At 40.0% G+C, this 16,097-nt stretch overlaps 1 protein-coding gene across 1 annotated transcript; it reads right to left on the bottom strand.

Annotated features, from left to right (window-relative positions):
• Positions 1-3,480: 3,480 nt before the first annotated feature.
• On the bottom strand, positions 3,481-15,246 carry prpf18 (PRP18 pre-mRNA processing factor 18 homolog (yeast)). Its single transcript, XM_053623526.1, has 10 exons — positions 15,067-15,246; positions 13,202-13,279; positions 10,420-10,554; positions 10,221-10,334; positions 9,980-10,126; positions 9,105-9,173; positions 7,655-7,795; positions 7,505-7,576; positions 5,061-5,216; positions 3,481-4,966 (listed from the first exon to the last, which is right to left on the bottom strand). The coding sequence occupies exons 1-10, from the start codon at positions 15,130-15,132 to the stop codon at positions 4,886-4,888; spliced, it is 1,059 nt and encodes a 352-aa protein (XP_053479501.1). The 5' UTR covers positions 15,133-15,246; the 3' UTR covers positions 3,481-4,885.
• Between the last annotated feature and the right edge of the window lie 851 nt (positions 15,247-16,097).

Consider the following 16,097-nt stretch of genomic DNA (forward strand, 5'->3'; position numbering starts at 1 on the left):
GAGACACAACGCTAGTTTGTTTCGTGGAGGAAGACCGACAGGGAAATTTGTCCATTTTTATTGCTGATCTATGCTAGTGCAGTGTCAGGCGAGTGAAAAGACTCAAATAACATGTACTTTATTTATTTAAACACGGCTTGTCTGAATTCCCAGTAACATTTTAAAATATTAGCACACAAAATCCATCATCGATATTTCTAATATTACTTTGTAAGCTAAATGAACGAAAAGAAGAGATTATGTACGTTTCTGCCGGAGTTTCCATGTGGGGTTACATCCTCTAGTTTGGGACCTGACTGATTTAAACCCTTACCAGTACACTCCAGCTGGAGGGTATTTTTCTACATTCCCAGTGCAGTTGCAGTGTCACTATGAGGACAAGTAAGTAGTGTTCTGCGTGACGAATTTCACTTTAACCATCACCACTCAGAGGACACTGTCGTGTTGAGCTGCGTCATTTCCCTTTCTCTCTTTCTTGCTTCCTGTTTGTATGACCAGCTTCCAGAAGAATGTTTGCTCTTCATACAATAGCTGAGCATGTCCTGTGTCAAGAGATACATGTGGAAAAGTAAACACTGTACCTAGCAACTGTTGGTTTGGTCATCTGCCTAGTGTGTGTGTTCCATTTGTACTGTTTGAGTCAACAGTCAAGTGACTGGCTTTCACCTCCAGAGCTCGCGGGACAGCTCATATGGCGTTTCACATGTTCTCTCCATGTCCCTCATCCAGGTTTCCTCCAAGTTCTCTGGTTTCTTTCCATGCAGCTAGGTGGATTGGTTACGTTAAATTGATTGATTCTAGGTGTGAATTAGCGTGCACTGCAATTAGACTGACATCCCATCCAGGGTGTATTCCCATTACACACAGTGTTCCCGGGATAGCCGCCAGATCCGGGCCCTTACTGAAGGTGACCAGATGCAGATTATAAACTAAACTTATTATAAATAAATACGTTTTAATGGCACCGTGTGCTCATGCTAACAAAACGACTACAGTGTACGCCTACAGCAATTTTTTTTTTTTTTTTTTTAAATAATGCATAATTTATTACACATCCTAGCACAGTGTAAATAAATCAAATGAAATTCTTAGACATCACTACTTGTATCATTAAAGGGTTTTAGTGCTGGAAAACATTTCCAGGAGCAGAAAGTCGAATAACAAACAAAGAAAACCGAAAAAGCACGAGTGACTCATAGCAAGCTTCCAAAAATTCTCAGCAATTGATAACTCACACACACACACACACACACACACACACACACTAATAAAGTCCAGCTCTTCCTGAACAGCGTTGCCGTAGCAACAGTCTAGGCCGCTACAGAACGTTTCCTTTCGACAGCAGCTGGAAGTTTTTCTTTCGCGCAGCGAAAGTGCATGTGTGTGTTCTCCCACATGCCGTGAGAACGCAGTGCTAGAGTGTAATGAGGCTCTTTCAGGCACCGTGTGTATGTGTTTGTGTGTGTTTTCCCTGTTGCCGTGTGAGTGGTTTGGTGTAGCCTCTGGTCACTGGGAGTCTGGGCTTTCTCTCTGTCTCTCTGCTACGTCTCGGCCAGGAGGAAGGTCAACACATCTGGCCTTCTGTGAATAATTTACATGCATCCGGCTGGAAGAGTGAAGCTGATAGGAAATGTTTGATGGGGAACAGAGTGACAAACACGTCCATTCCTCAAGACACAGCGACAAAGAAAGAACGCCCTTTCTTTAAGGGATTACGGTGGGGCTTTATTTTTTTTGGCATTGGATTTGTTATAAAAAGTATTTGACAACGTAAAGATGGTACATTTGACTAAACCGAACACACCAGTCGTTCCTGCATTAGTTTTATTGTGCTGCTGCTTCAAGTCTTTTCTATTCATTCTGATATATACACACACTACACTGCATATAACAAGCAGCCGTGCGTTTGAATCAGCGACTTTATATCGAAGGCTCAGTGAAACGGAAATGACAAACTCATGTCTTGTTCTTATGAGATGTTACCGTGGCATTGCACATGATTAGGACCTAAAAGGATAGGATCTGTTTTCTCCTCATAAAAAACAAACAAACAAACAAAAAAACAGATGGAGTTGTTTCCTAACATTCACCTAAAAGATACGTTTTTTTTCTTCTGGGAGACATGCAACTATCTTATTTAGCATCTGGGCAGTACTAAATAAAAAAAAAGTAAAAAAAAGATGATCTTTAAACAAAATACTAACAATTTACACTGATCATCCTGTTCAAAAGTTTACACCCCCCTGGCTGGAGTTGCCTTCTTGAGCATCAGTCAATGTTTACACCTTTTGTAATAGATGTGTAGGAGTCCCTCAGTTGTCCTCAGTGTGAAAAGATCTCAGCATCATATAGTCGCTGTTGGAAAGTGAGTAAATACATAGAAGATGCTGGAAAAGTAAAGAATGTACAGGACCTGGAGGATTTTTCTGAAGAACAGTGGCACTCATGAACAACTACCACAAAACATAAACACAGTCGTGGATCATCCAGGTAACGACACACAGGATTAATAATCAAGCATACTGTATGTAAACTTTTGAACGGGGTAATTTTAATAAATTCAGATATTACCTTGTCTTGTGGACTGTATGTAAACATCTGTTATGTGAAATAGTTTATTCAGGACAGGACTAAATAAACAACAACATGGGATTTTTATGATCCCTCTTACTTTGTTAACAGTATTATGATTTAGCAGATTCTGTAAGGGGTGTGCAAACTTTTGGGCACAACGGTGTATATATATCAACTAAGTATGGGTAGACTATTTTTTTTTCTTTTTTTTTTTGCAAAAAAGTATCAATTTCCCATAAGTATGGAGACTTTTTGGACACCCTGTAGAACACACACATGAGGATTGTAGATAAATCCACAAAACATCAAGTCTGGAACACAATATATAATATTATTAATATTAAAAACAAATATAAATGCTTGAGATTACGTTTGCTACACATTCCTTTCACATTTACACTTTAACCGTTGCCTAAAGCGCAACAGCAGAACTTACCAAAACATTTCTCACTTTTATCAGTTGTTCAGTGCATCTGATAAAAAAAAAAAACTGAAATAAATAAATTTTATATATATCTCACATACATATATTTTTATTTTATTTTATTTTTTCAAAATACACTGGGTTCAAGCTCACTGATTTTCTGTGAAGTCCCAACTGGCAAACCTGTATAATACTCAGATATAAATGTGGAAAATTTATACAGGAGTATGCATATTAAAACCGAAAAACCGTGAATAAAAAATAAAATAATTAAATAAATCCAATGATAAGTTAGCAGTGCTATTACCAATATCTCATCTGGAATCGCTCTGTTCTACTAGAAAAGTATTATGCAAAAGGCAAAAGTATTCAAAACAGGTCAGTAAGTATGCATACTAAAATAAGTATGCAAAATACGTTTATAAAAGTTACAAGCACTTGGAAACCTCATCTTGTGTAATTATTGCCTTTGAAACCGTCACTGCTGTGTACAGACGCTGTTTATTCGACAGAGTGGTGAGAAAATAAAGTCAAATTAAAGGAAAACTGGTGGCTCTGTTATGTGGCTTGATTTGGGTCCTTCTCGTCCCCTCAGAGGGAAGAACCACTACAAAACGATACAAAGTTTCCCTTTTATTCTATAATAAAACATTTCAGTCCTGATGAGTATGGCCTCCATTCACAGTGTACGAAGTGACTGAACGATCTGATGAGGATGACAATGATGTAAATCATATCCTATAGTCTTCACACTCACCAGATCCTAACCCAATGACCACGGGACAACATTTCCTCTCTAGTGAGGCGTTGCTTACTAAGTTTGTACTTTATGTGGATGGATTTCGAGTAACGACTGAAAGGAGGAGCTGTATTTGTTTAAATGTTGCGTTTCGAAACAGCTAACTCCTGACAAGATCACGGACAACTGCTTTATAAAGAGTATACTGTTATCCTGAGAGCAGTAAGTAACTCACTCTTCCTCTGATTCAGCACTTCCTGTCATGTATTAGAGCAAAAGCACTCAAAACTCAAATCATAGTTAGGGTGTGAATGAGTCAGCAAATACCTGCGGTATCTAAAGTCCATAAATGGACCATTACACCACTCTCCAAGCTCGGGAGTCACATCCTGAACCCTGAGGCACACATGATCCACTGACAAACAAAAATATAATGTTCCATTCAAAGGGTTATACACAGGCATGAGGGGGAAAAAAACTGGGTAAAAAAAAAAAACTTCTGCAGTGTATCTCGTAAATACAACCAGGTTTTAGAGCAACATACACTCCCATCCAGATTCCATCCCATCTTTACTTCTGAGAGACTCCGCCTCTCTATGATACTCTTTTTACTTACGGACCTGTTCCCAATGAACCTAATTAGTTGCAAAATGTTCCTCCAGCTGTTTATTTTTAGTAACACTTACTTCTCCAGGCTTTTTTGCCCACGTCCCAAATTTTGAGACGTGTTGCGGCCATCAGGTTCAAAACTACCTTATTTTTTTCCTTAAAATGGTACGTTTACATTTGATATGTTTATGTTCTACTGTGAATAACATAAGGGGTTATGAGATTTGCAAATCATTGCATTCTGCTTTTATTTACAGTTTTCACAGCGTCCCAACTTTTTTGAAATTGGGGTTGTAGTAGAATCAACAAACTAGAATAGCCTTTTGGAAATAAAAACGAAAAAGAGAGCAAAACGCATACTCTCAGATGTGTCAGGGGTCAAGAAACTCTAACACACCTACTACAATAAAGCGTTGTTAAAAAAAAAAAAAAAACCTCGTATTTAAAACACTTATTCAGACTGTTGCTTTGATCATATTTACAATATATTTACAATAGAAACGGAAGCTCCAGAAGCAGAGTGTGTGTGTGTGTGTCGATCACAGAGCGTTGTATTCCACACATTTGGAAGGATCTGTGGGGAAATGCTTCTGACAGATTGTCATTAACCTCTTCAGACCCTAAACAAAGAGAGACAGAGTTAGCATCCAACGTCCTCTGTGACATACACACACTACAACGTTTACTACAAATACATTTCCCTCGATGACCAACCTGGATGTATTTTCTTTGTGTTTCGTCGTTGAGAACGTGAGCGACGTGTTTGGAGAAGATTTTCTCTCGGCCGGTACGAGCGTGGATTCCCACCATGGTCACACCGATGGGCCACGGCGCGTTCCCTATCGCCATCTGCAGGTAAGCATCGTTCGCCTGCGCAAAACAAAACGTAATCGGAACGCTGCCTCGCGTCGCTAAGAACGTTTGATCATTTCAAGACGTGGTAAATGGTCTGCACTTATAAAGCACTTTTATCCAAAGTGCTTTACATGGTGTCTCATTCACCCATTCACTCACACACACACACACACACACACACCAATTGTAGCAGAGCTGCCATGCAAGGCGCTAACTTGCCATCGGGGGCAACGTGGGGTTCAGTGTCTTGCCCAAGGACACTTCGGCATGTGGAGTCATGTGGGCCGGGAATCGAACCCTACGATTAGTGGACACGTGTACGCTAGGTAGGATTTTAACACGCATTAACATTCTTCTGTCCGCTTCATGTCATGACTCGTTCATTTGGTGACAATTTTAGATAGATATGCGATAAAGATAGATAAATGGCACAGACTACATTTCTAATCAGAACATTAAAGCTGTTAAGTTAGCTAGAATTATGCTAGCTGTCAGTCTGTACCTTGCGTTATTTCTATTTTAATGCTTGAAAGCATTGACAGACTTCGTAAGCCATCTGGCACGAATTACGACCGTCAAGACTTCTTTCTTGCAGAACCTGCGAGATGTTTCCCATGTGTTTTGGCTCTTTAGAGAACAACATCCTGCAAGTTTCATTTTCTAGCCAGATTAAGTTGAATGCTGCAGAGAAGGTAATATTTAACACATGTAGAAGGCACCTGCACTCTGCCAATACGCTCCAGGTCCAGTCAAAAGACCAGATTTCAGAGTCTAACTGCCAACATTACAGTACACTACAGCTAGAGAACTTATCTGGCACAGCAGGTTCTGCAGACACAAGAAAATCTTAACCAGCTGCTAAACGATGAAACTGAAAAGCTACCAGATTGGACTGGGGCTACTGCATTTGCCGTTCTCTGTAGAACTTCTGATACAAAGCATAATTCTTGATTCTTATCCAAGCTGTGAAGCAGCAACACGTCCCTAAAGCGTCCCCGTATCACCGCATGCTTAACTCTCACTATGATGTTCTTATGTATGCGCTGCCAGAGTTTCCGTGTACGTGCCGCAAGTTCACCACTCGGTGGGCGGGGCTTAACAGTGATTTACTCTCATTGGCTAGCGAGATTTGGATGGATAGCTTCCTGATCAGGAAGTAGAGACTTCAACGGTGCGAATTTTGAAGATCGTTCTGGATGCGATTCCCTGTAGAGTTACAGTGTTTGTACCCTGTAGTGGAAATTTACTTACGTACTTAGTCAGTGTCGCCGTCGTCATCGACATCGTCCTCCACCTCCTCAGCTGGATCCTCGAGCTGGAGATCCAAAACTCACTAGCCAATGAGAGTAAATCGCTGTTAAGCCACACCCACGCGAGAGGTTTGCAGCGGAATAGCGAACGTAAACTTTGAAAGCGGAGATGAAAACTAGGGCACCGCGTTTATAAACCGTGATTAGTGAAAACGAAGCGTAGAAAACTGGTAGCGAAGAACGCTGATCGTGTTCAATTTTTGCCACCGAGTTCACAAAGTTTTTTTTCCCCCTATCGTTGCATATTTTGTTTGTTTTGTGAAAAGTTACGTTTAATTCCATAGACATCAAGAGGCCCAAGTCATCCAAAAAAGTTCTACTCTTTAACTCATTTGTCCACAAAAAGGCTTGGGAATCATCCAGGCACTTCTTGGCAAATTTGTGTTCTTGGTTAATGGAAGTTTCTGCCTTACTATTCTCCCATGAAGCGCAATCTCTTTCTGATTGCCGGTCACAGACCCTGACCGTAACCGAGGCAACAGAAGCCTGCATTTCTTAGCATGTTTTTTTTTTTTTTTTTTTGGATCCGTTATGACTTCCTGGTTGATTTGGAAAGATGTTGGCAGGTCAATCACTACTGGGCAGATTCACTACTGTTATGAAATTTACAGCTTATGACTCACACTGTGGTCGTCTCTGAGCAGCAGAAACGGCTTCCAAACTCCTTTCCGCACTGATAGAAATCAACCTCGTTCACCCCCCAACCCCCCCGACCTCTTCAGAAATGTTCTTTACTGTGATGTAAGAAGCTTATCGAATCTTTGCGTTGGAACTTAATGGTAAAGGTTTATACGTTTAGTAGATTGGACCCTAACGAAGCCCGTCTGTGCTCGATCAGCCGAGTCACTGCAATATAGAATGACATGCTAATCATGGTGTGGTTTCTGTTTCATTCCGTACTTGGAGCTGATTAAATCTGAAACGAGGAATCGGCAACTTTCTTTTTACATACATTTCAAAGCATTATATTCACACAAACCGACTACTACTCACCTTTACGTACTCCCTCTGTAGCATGAACTTAATGATGTCTGTGATGGATTCCTTAATGTCTGCAGACAAATTCTAAGACAGAAGAGGTCGAATTAAACTCTACTGTATGTCCCATTGTCCCACAGAGAACAGTCTAGTAAAGTTGTGTACCTTCTTGCTCAGTTTTCGGAACAGAGGCCTTAGATAAGACTCGGTCTGTTTCTGTGTTGCGCTGGCCACCTTTCCCTGTACGCTCCTCTTAATACGGTCCTCTCTGCTATTCAGGTCTTTAGCCCAAACACCCAGCAAGAACTACACACCCAAACGCACACGGTCAGGAACAATCAAACGTAGCTTTTAAACTCTTTTCTAGACATTTTATGTATATTGTAGACTGTAATGAAAGTTGAACACTAAATATTTTCCTGAAAATACAGCCAATGTAGTTATAAATAAAGCACATATTACTGTTATCTGTAAAAAAAAATAATAATAATAAAAAATAAAAACATGAACAGTGCTATATCATCACTGCAGCAGCCATGTTGAATAAACAAATAATGTTTTTCCTCCTTATCGCATTTGGCATCATGTTCCTTAGAACTCAACTCTCCAAGTTTAAGGTAGAAAATGTACCAGAAAGCTGGAGACAATGATGATGATGATAAGGAGATGACTGTTCGATTTCAAAATTACACACAAATAAACAAACACTCTGAATCATTCACTTGAATATGACTTTGTGTAACAGTGACTACGTTTACATGGACAGCAGTAATCTAATTATTGACCTTATTCTGAGTAAGACAATATTGTGATTAAGGTGTTTACATTAGTCGCTTTTAGAATATTCCTTTCACGTTCCTGTTTTACATATTATAGAACATAGATCGATTAACGGCACACGTCATTACGTCACCGCACTACGCTGTCTGACGTTCCCTCCAGAATTTCACATATCGACATACAGTTGGTCTTCGTTATGGGACCGTATACAGTTTTAGGTGTTTCATTTTTAATTTTATGAAAGCTTTAAGTGCAGTTAATTATTTGTCATGCTATACGTGCTAATAGACAACTGCTTGAAGCAGTGGGCTGCGTCCCACACCGTGTACTTGCCTATTATATAGTAGTCGGAATGCATGTCTCTCACCTACAATATACTGTAGTACGCGGTTTCGGAAGCAACCGTGCTCTCTTGTTTGCCGTCAGAAGCAGACATTAATAGTGTGCTTAAGGTGTGTACATGTCTTTAATGCCCTTCGATAAGGCGACTAAAATAGGCATCTTAAAAAAAGTCTTAATTTGATTTGTGTTTACTTCGAGTATGACTTGAGCCGGATTAAGGTAATCAGAAATCGCTGTTTACATGCTAGTTCCTTAGCATTGTCTTAATCTGGTTAATATTGGATTATTGTTGTCCATGTAAATGTACTGAGTGTTAACTAAAAACTATTGACATTTACAGCATTTGGCAGACACCCTTATCCAAAGCAACTTACATTTATCGCATTTATACAACTGAGCAGTTGAGGGTTAAGAGGGTTTCATTCTGATTACTACTCCAACCACAGAACATTGTAGAAATAACTTTTTTTTTTTTCCTTAAAGCATGACTCACCCGCATCACTTTTTCTATAACATCCATATCTTTCACATCATCTCCGGTGCCCAGAGATTCACCGAGAGCCTGCAAGTTATAACACATGACTTAAAACATCACAATGATTACATTACTTCAAAAAATAAAACATTTGTATAACATACGTATAACATCGTATAATGTACAACATCGTACAACTAGAAATAAATCGTCACATGCACATAGCAGCGTATATTAACAAAGAAAGCCAGTTTGTGCTGAATTATAACAACTATTAATGATGATGTGCATATGTTTTTAGGAGTTGAACCACAGCACCACCTGCAGGCTCACAGTTGAAACTGAGAAACTTGTTCCATTACAGATCGCTACATCACTTAGAGCGGTTTCAGGAACGCGGTGGGAAATAAAACTCCCAGCAAACCCTGGTGCAGTTCGATTGCAGTGAGGAAATGCCTCTGAATCAGCAAACATGCAGCGGATTTTAAGTTGCTGCATTTTTTCGTAGATGTGAGCTGCTCAACTGAGACAAAGTACTGCAGAAATATTTGGACCAATGAACAAAAACAGAAGGAAAAAAAAAAAAAAACACTAAATGCGATAAACTAGTTGATTTCAATCTAGTTATTTATACTTCATCGTTTACTGAATGCCAGTTTAGTGTTCTCTGTGCTCGTGAAACGCGCCATCAACATATTTCTGACCAGTGAGTGAAAATTTTATGCGGATGTTTTCAGCCGACGTCTCGTTTTCTTTTTTAGCTCGTTTAACTATGTGCAGTGGGAATTTCAAACCAAATACTAAACAAACAAACAATCAAACAAACTGAAAGTAGACATGTCCTCAGAAAAATGTGGAACATGTACTAGGTTGAGATTTGACTAATTTCCTACCACTAGCTCCTCGATGGTGGTGTTCTCCTCATGCACTTTAAGATCATCCTGCATGTCTGGATCTCCAGCCTCCTGTCCTCCTACGATCTCATTCAAATACTGCTGATCGATTTTATCCATAGCAGCCTTCAGATCGTTCCTCAAACCCTAAAACACAGCCATTCGTTCACAACACACACAGAGTCAGGACCAACACTGTGTCTGTGAGAAGCTGATCACGTTAACACGTGAGACGTCTTGCCTTGTTCACTTCCGGTGCGAGGATCTCGATCTTGCGGAGCCTCTGGAAGGCGTCGTAATCGGTCTCTCCGAACAGACGCACCGGCTCCCCGCGCTCCCTCAGACGCCGGATCACCTGCACGTGAGTTACACGCAGTCAATACACCGCATCATAACACGCGGCGAGGAGCAAAGCGGAACGAGGAACTGTTCACACGTACCTCCTGTCGAGAGAGGGTCATGGGTAACTTCTCCTCGGTGAGCTCCAGCTCTAGTACGGGGTTGGATGACGTAGACGACGGCGCCGTCTCCTCCTCCTTCTGCTGCTGCTGTTGCTGCTGCTTCTTCTTCTCCAGCTTCGGATAAGGAACAGAGGAAAGAGGCACAAATGAGTGAGTGTGTAAAATCTATTTTGTTTATCTTTTTGCTAAAGAAAACAAAGCCTGGTTTATGCTTCATCAGACCTGCTTCTGAAATGAGCTTTTAACAGCCTGGTGTGTTCGTAGTCTTTCAGAACAGTAGGAGGATTTGCAAATAATATATTGAGCTTCTTGGAAAAATACTTCAAATGAGACGACGAGGACGTCGCTGGTTGGTTTTTCTGCGGCTTGTTTAACGGAAAACGGGAACTTTTCTCCGAGGAACCTAACGTTAAACAGTACTTAGTGATTACGCTAATACACCTTAATAAAAATCCCTAAACATTAATTCCACTGTACTGACTTGAAAGAGAACAGACCACTAAATTTCCTCCATGACTTAAAAATACCCCCAAAGAGTTAAGAACATATTACAAGCTACACGGATTAAAAGCAGTGATGCTTTAACCTCGAAAGGAAATGCAGATAAATTAACAGATTCACTGCAACAATGACTGCTCTGTGATAGATGTGTTTGAGAATAGTGTTTGTTCTCCAGACACAGTTAGAGCTTCTGGAGGTTTCTGCTCTCTTGGTGGATTATTCACACACTGATCCTGGTCAGTCACTGAAGACCTAAGCGCCACGTCGGATGCGTCGGTTTCGAAGAGCGACGTTTTCAAGCTCCGCCACATCTGAAGTACTTTTTGAATGGAAGTATAAATCAGGCTTCAATAATCCTCTTCTCCACGCTCTAATGTGAACGTCCCGTAGCAAACTCTGACACATCATACGCATGTCTAGCACATGCAGCTGCTTAAGACAGGACAAAGTCAATTCTCACACAATTCAGCCTTCATACAGACATGAATACACACTACATGGCCAGATGTTTGTGGACACCTAACGTTCACAGCCATATGTGCTTGTTGAGCATCCCGTTCCAGATCTAGTCCCCCTTTGCTGTATAATAACCTCCATATTTCTCTTCTCTTCTGGGAAGGCGTTCCACTAGATTTTGGAGTGGGGCTGTGTGTTCATTCATCCACAAGAGCATTTGTAAGATCAGGCACTGATGAAGTCGGCGTTCCAGTTCATCCCAAAGGTGTTTAGTGAGGTTGAGGTCAGGGCTCCGTGCAGGACACTTGAGTTCTTCCACTCCAACCTTAACACACCATGTCTTCATGGAGCTTGCTTTGTGCACCGCATCACTGCCATGCTGGAACAGGTTCAGGACTCATAGTTCCAGTGAAGGGAAACTAATGCTAAATCATACAAAGTAGAGATGCACCGATACTAAACTTCAGTCAATACCGATAAACGATTATTCAGAGTGAAATCGGCCGATACCGATAGTTCTGTCTTTTATACCTTCTTTTAAATGAACAATAATTAATTGCATTAAATTTCTGAAAGAAATGCAAATAAAAATTATTCTCTCCATTTCACAAGCTTCTTCACAGTAACTGGTCTCAAACACAAAACACATTACTCACATTAACAAATACACATGAACTAAATTCTGAAGATTAAAGTAAGATTTCTTAACTTATTGAATGTTATTAATTTATATTAAATCTGTTAGGCTCACATTCACTCAACACAAACAAAAGCAGTTCTACTTCATCCTCAACCATCAAACTGGTAATATATAGTGTAAACTATTTTATATATTAACATTAACCGGATATGAAATACACTACACTAATATTTTTTGTGCAATATATACTACCTTTTTTGTCAACTCATCTTCATTTAAATCTTTCAACAGTGTACCGGTGCTTTAATTCAGCACGAGTAGCGCGACAAAATAAAGAAATAAATATTAGACTCGCCGAAACTCCCGCTTCACTTCTGCCCACGTCCGGTGTAAAATGTTATCAGTGCAGAGCTTACAGAGATTACAAACTGCAGGTTTGTCATCATTCCACACGAGAGACATCATCTTTACACACAGCACAAAATCCATGTGTTTTCCCGCCCTCTTTTGAGTGACAGGATATAATCGGCCCTGGTCATCGGATGTTTTTCCATCGGTGCATCTCTAGTACAAAGACATCCTGTACAACTGTGTGCTTTCAATAGTTTGAGGAGGAACCACATATGGGTGTGATGGTCTGGTGTCCATAAATTTTCGGCCATGTAGTGCAAAACACATTGAGGAACAGCTGTACTTATTCCCATGGACTACTTAAACGGCAAATAATAATAATAATAATAATAATAAATAAATTACAGTAAGGTAGATTTCAAGCAAATGCTGCTGTGGGCTTCATGCAACAGTGAAAGCAAAGGTGAAAAGGAAAGAAACATGTAAATTCGTTTAATAGTTCTTTCTCTAATGCATACATTAAAAACAAGGTCATGCATACTGGTGCATTCTGCCTGTGTGCACTATACCTGCTTCACAGGCTGTTCATGAGCAACCTGCACACCCGCACAGGGACACAGAGAGAAGAACAGACATTTCAAGAGAAAGAGGTTTGAAAGAGAATGAGAAATGCACACTCAGTTATCAAGGATAAGTTGAAAATGTAGACAAAGAAGTTGATGCCACACTGTCTGACTGACATCCAGTTCATCAAAGGGATTTTCGTGGATTTGGGATTTAGTAAGGGAGTTCACACGGTGTTCATTAACTTACATTGTAGCCACATCTTTTGTAGTAGTCTTCTTCCTCCTTCTTGGCAAGATCACCTCGCTTGAAGTACTTCTTTGTGTCCTGGAAAATTATTATGGTAAACATCACTAAAACACATGCATAGGTTATATTATGGTGTCTAAACTGCATAAACAACTAGCAGCGTACTAGCTCTAAAATAAGATAACTTGCTACGTATACAGTGCCCTCCACTAATATTGGCACCCTTGGTAAATATGAACAAAGTAGTCTGTGAAAAAACATCTTTGTTGTGACGAACCTTTTGATGTTTTGTTAAAAAAAATATATATATTTTTAAATACCATGCGCTCATGGATAAACAATTGCAAACAAAATACAGTGTGAGTTATTGGCACCCCTATGAATTCATATGAGAAAAATATATTTGAAGTAAATTCCCATTGATATTTGACATTTTTGTTAGTACACCTGGGTGACTAGCGACAGGAAATTGTTCAACCATGACTTCCTGTTTCACAGGGGTATAGATATGAGGTAACACAAAGGCCAAATTCCCTTAGTCAATCATAACAATGGGTAAGACCAAGGAATATAGCTGTGATGTGCAGCAAAAGGTTGTTGAGCTTCACAAAATATGAAGTGGCTATAAGAAAATAGCACAAGCATTGAAAATGCCCATTTCCACCATCAGGGCAATAATTAAGAAGTTCCAGTCAACTGGAAATGTTATGAATCAACCTGGAAATGGATGAATGTCTATATCATCTCAACACACTGTGAAGAGGATGGTTCGAATGGCCAAGAAATCTCCAAGGATCACAGCTGGTGAATTGCAGAAGTTAGTTGCGTCTTGGGGTCAGAAAGTCTCCAAAACTACAATCCGAAGTCACCTACATCACCACAAGTTGTTTGGAAGAGTTTCAAGAAAAAATCCTCTACTCTCAACCAAAAACAAAGTCAAGTGTCTTCAGTTTGCCAGAAACTACTGGAACTTCAAATGGGATCAGGTTCTATGGTCAGATGAAACCAAAATAGAGCTTTCTGGCAATAAACACCAGAGGTGGTTTTGGCACACACAGAGGTAGCCATATGGAAAAGTACCTCATGTCCATGGTTAAATATGGTGGTGGATCTTTAATGTTTTGGGGCTGTTTTTCTGCCAGAGGACCTGGACATTTTGTTAGGATACATGGCATCATGGACTCAAATATCAACAGATATTAAATGAAAGCCTGACTGCCATTTCCTCAGAATTTCATCAATCTGGAGAATAAAATCACCAAATCAGGATGTGATAAGTTACAAGACTCTCACCCCAAAAAGACTGAGCACTGTATTATAAGCAATACGTGCTTTAACCAAGTATTAGTTAAGTGTCAGCATTCACACAGCCAGGATATTCTGAGAGTTTTCTTTGTTTTCACTTGAATTTGTTGGATGCTTTATCACATTAAAGGTGGACACATATCTGGCATGACTCATCTTGGTTTATTATTCTTTTCTTTTCTTTTTTTAAAATAAAACAAACACAGAAGTTCTAACAGGGGTGTGTAGACTTTTATATCCACGAAATAAGATAGAACTTGTAGTTTTACATGATATGGTGAAAATTATATTTACAATACGAAGCCATGTGAGCTCCAGTCCAGGAGCCATGTTAGTAGTTAGCAACTCCTGTCCTTCTGTCCTGTGTATTTAGTGTTTCCCTGCTCTGATACACTTACACCGGCACATGACTCATAAATTCACTGATTACTGCTTGAAAAAACAACAAAATACAGAGTTCACCGAGCTAGGAGAGTCCGTTAACGCTTAGCTAGCTAGCTAGCTGAAGGAAAACATACAGCCTAGCTAGCAAAACTAAACCGTTTAAATCCAACACTCACGTCCACGAGCTCTTTCTCTTCCATCAACTTCCGCTTCCTGGCGATTTCCGCTTTCAGAATGTCCATTTCTCGGGAATCGCGAGTCTCTGGGCTGTTTGTTAAAGATGCGAAAAAATCGCTTGCGTAGATTAAACAAACGTACGCTGCTAGCAGCCAGTGAACAGGAAGTTATGATTAAAGACTTCCGGCAAACGTTGTGCGATTAGGCTTGCGCGTGCGCCTTCTAGTGGCTCAGCCGTGTAGTGGCACGTGATTAAGTATTGCGTCCCATGTTAATTAAGGTGAAGGCTCTTCTTCTCCTTCTCCTACTTCTTGTTGGTGTTCTTCTTCTTCTTCTCCTCCTCCTCCTTCTCCTCCTTCTCGTTCTCCTTCTTCTTCTCCTCCTTCTCCTCCTTCTCGTTCTTCTTCTTCTTCTTCTTCTTCTTCTCCTCCTCCTCCTTCTCCTCCTTCTCGTTCTCCTTCATCTTCTTCTTCTCCTCCTTCTCCTCCTTCTCGTTCTTCTTCTTCTTCTCCTCCTCCTCCTCCTCCTCCTCCTTCTGCTTCTTCTTCTCCTCCTCCTTCGTCTTCTTCTTTTCCTCCTCCTTCTCCTTCTTCATCTCTTCATTCTTTATCTTCTTCTTCTTCTTCTTATTGCTAATAACAATCATCATCATCATCATAATCATCATCATAATACTTTCCACTTGTGTAGTTATCTAAGGTTGCTGTACACATATACAGTATTGTGCAGACTTAAGCACCCTATTTAAAAAAAAAAAAATTACTTCTACATTATGAAGTCAGGTCAAAAATTTAATGTTACAGAAAAATGTTTGTATGTCAGTACAAAAAGTAGCATATCATGTAAGAGACCACAAAAACACAATGAAGGCTGCTGGATTTTGCTGCAGAAATAAGATGCAAGTGCAACAGTCAAATTCTCCAGAAGAACCGTGTCTGTTCTGCACATGCTCAATAAAACTGAGTCTACTTTTTTATTTATTTTATTTTTTAAACCAATGCATAAAGCAGGTCAAATTGCCCCATATATA

Source organism: Ictalurus furcatus, chromosome 4 (genome assembly GCF_023375685.1).
Source record: "Ictalurus furcatus strain D&B chromosome 4, Billie_1.0, whole genome shotgun sequence".
In the NCBI taxonomy this organism is placed as follows: Eukaryota; Metazoa; Chordata; class Actinopteri; order Siluriformes; family Ictaluridae; genus Ictalurus; species Ictalurus furcatus.

What these genes read in the sequence shown, in the direction of transcription:
- prpf18 (XM_053623526.1), bottom strand. Translation starts at nt 15,132, where the DNA reads ATGGACATTCTGAAAGCGGAAATCGCCAGGAAGCGGAAGTTGATGGAA. An exon ending in CCACCATCGAGGAGCTAGTG is followed by an intron (nt 9,174 to 9,979) that starts GTAGGAAATTAG and finishes TATAACTTGCAG; the next exon opens with GCTCTCGGTGAATCTCTGGG. An exon ending in TACAGAGGGAGTACGTAAAG is followed by an intron (nt 5,217 to 7,504) that starts GTGAGTAGTAGT and finishes TGTTTTGCGCAG; the next exon opens with GCGAACGATGCTTACCTGCA.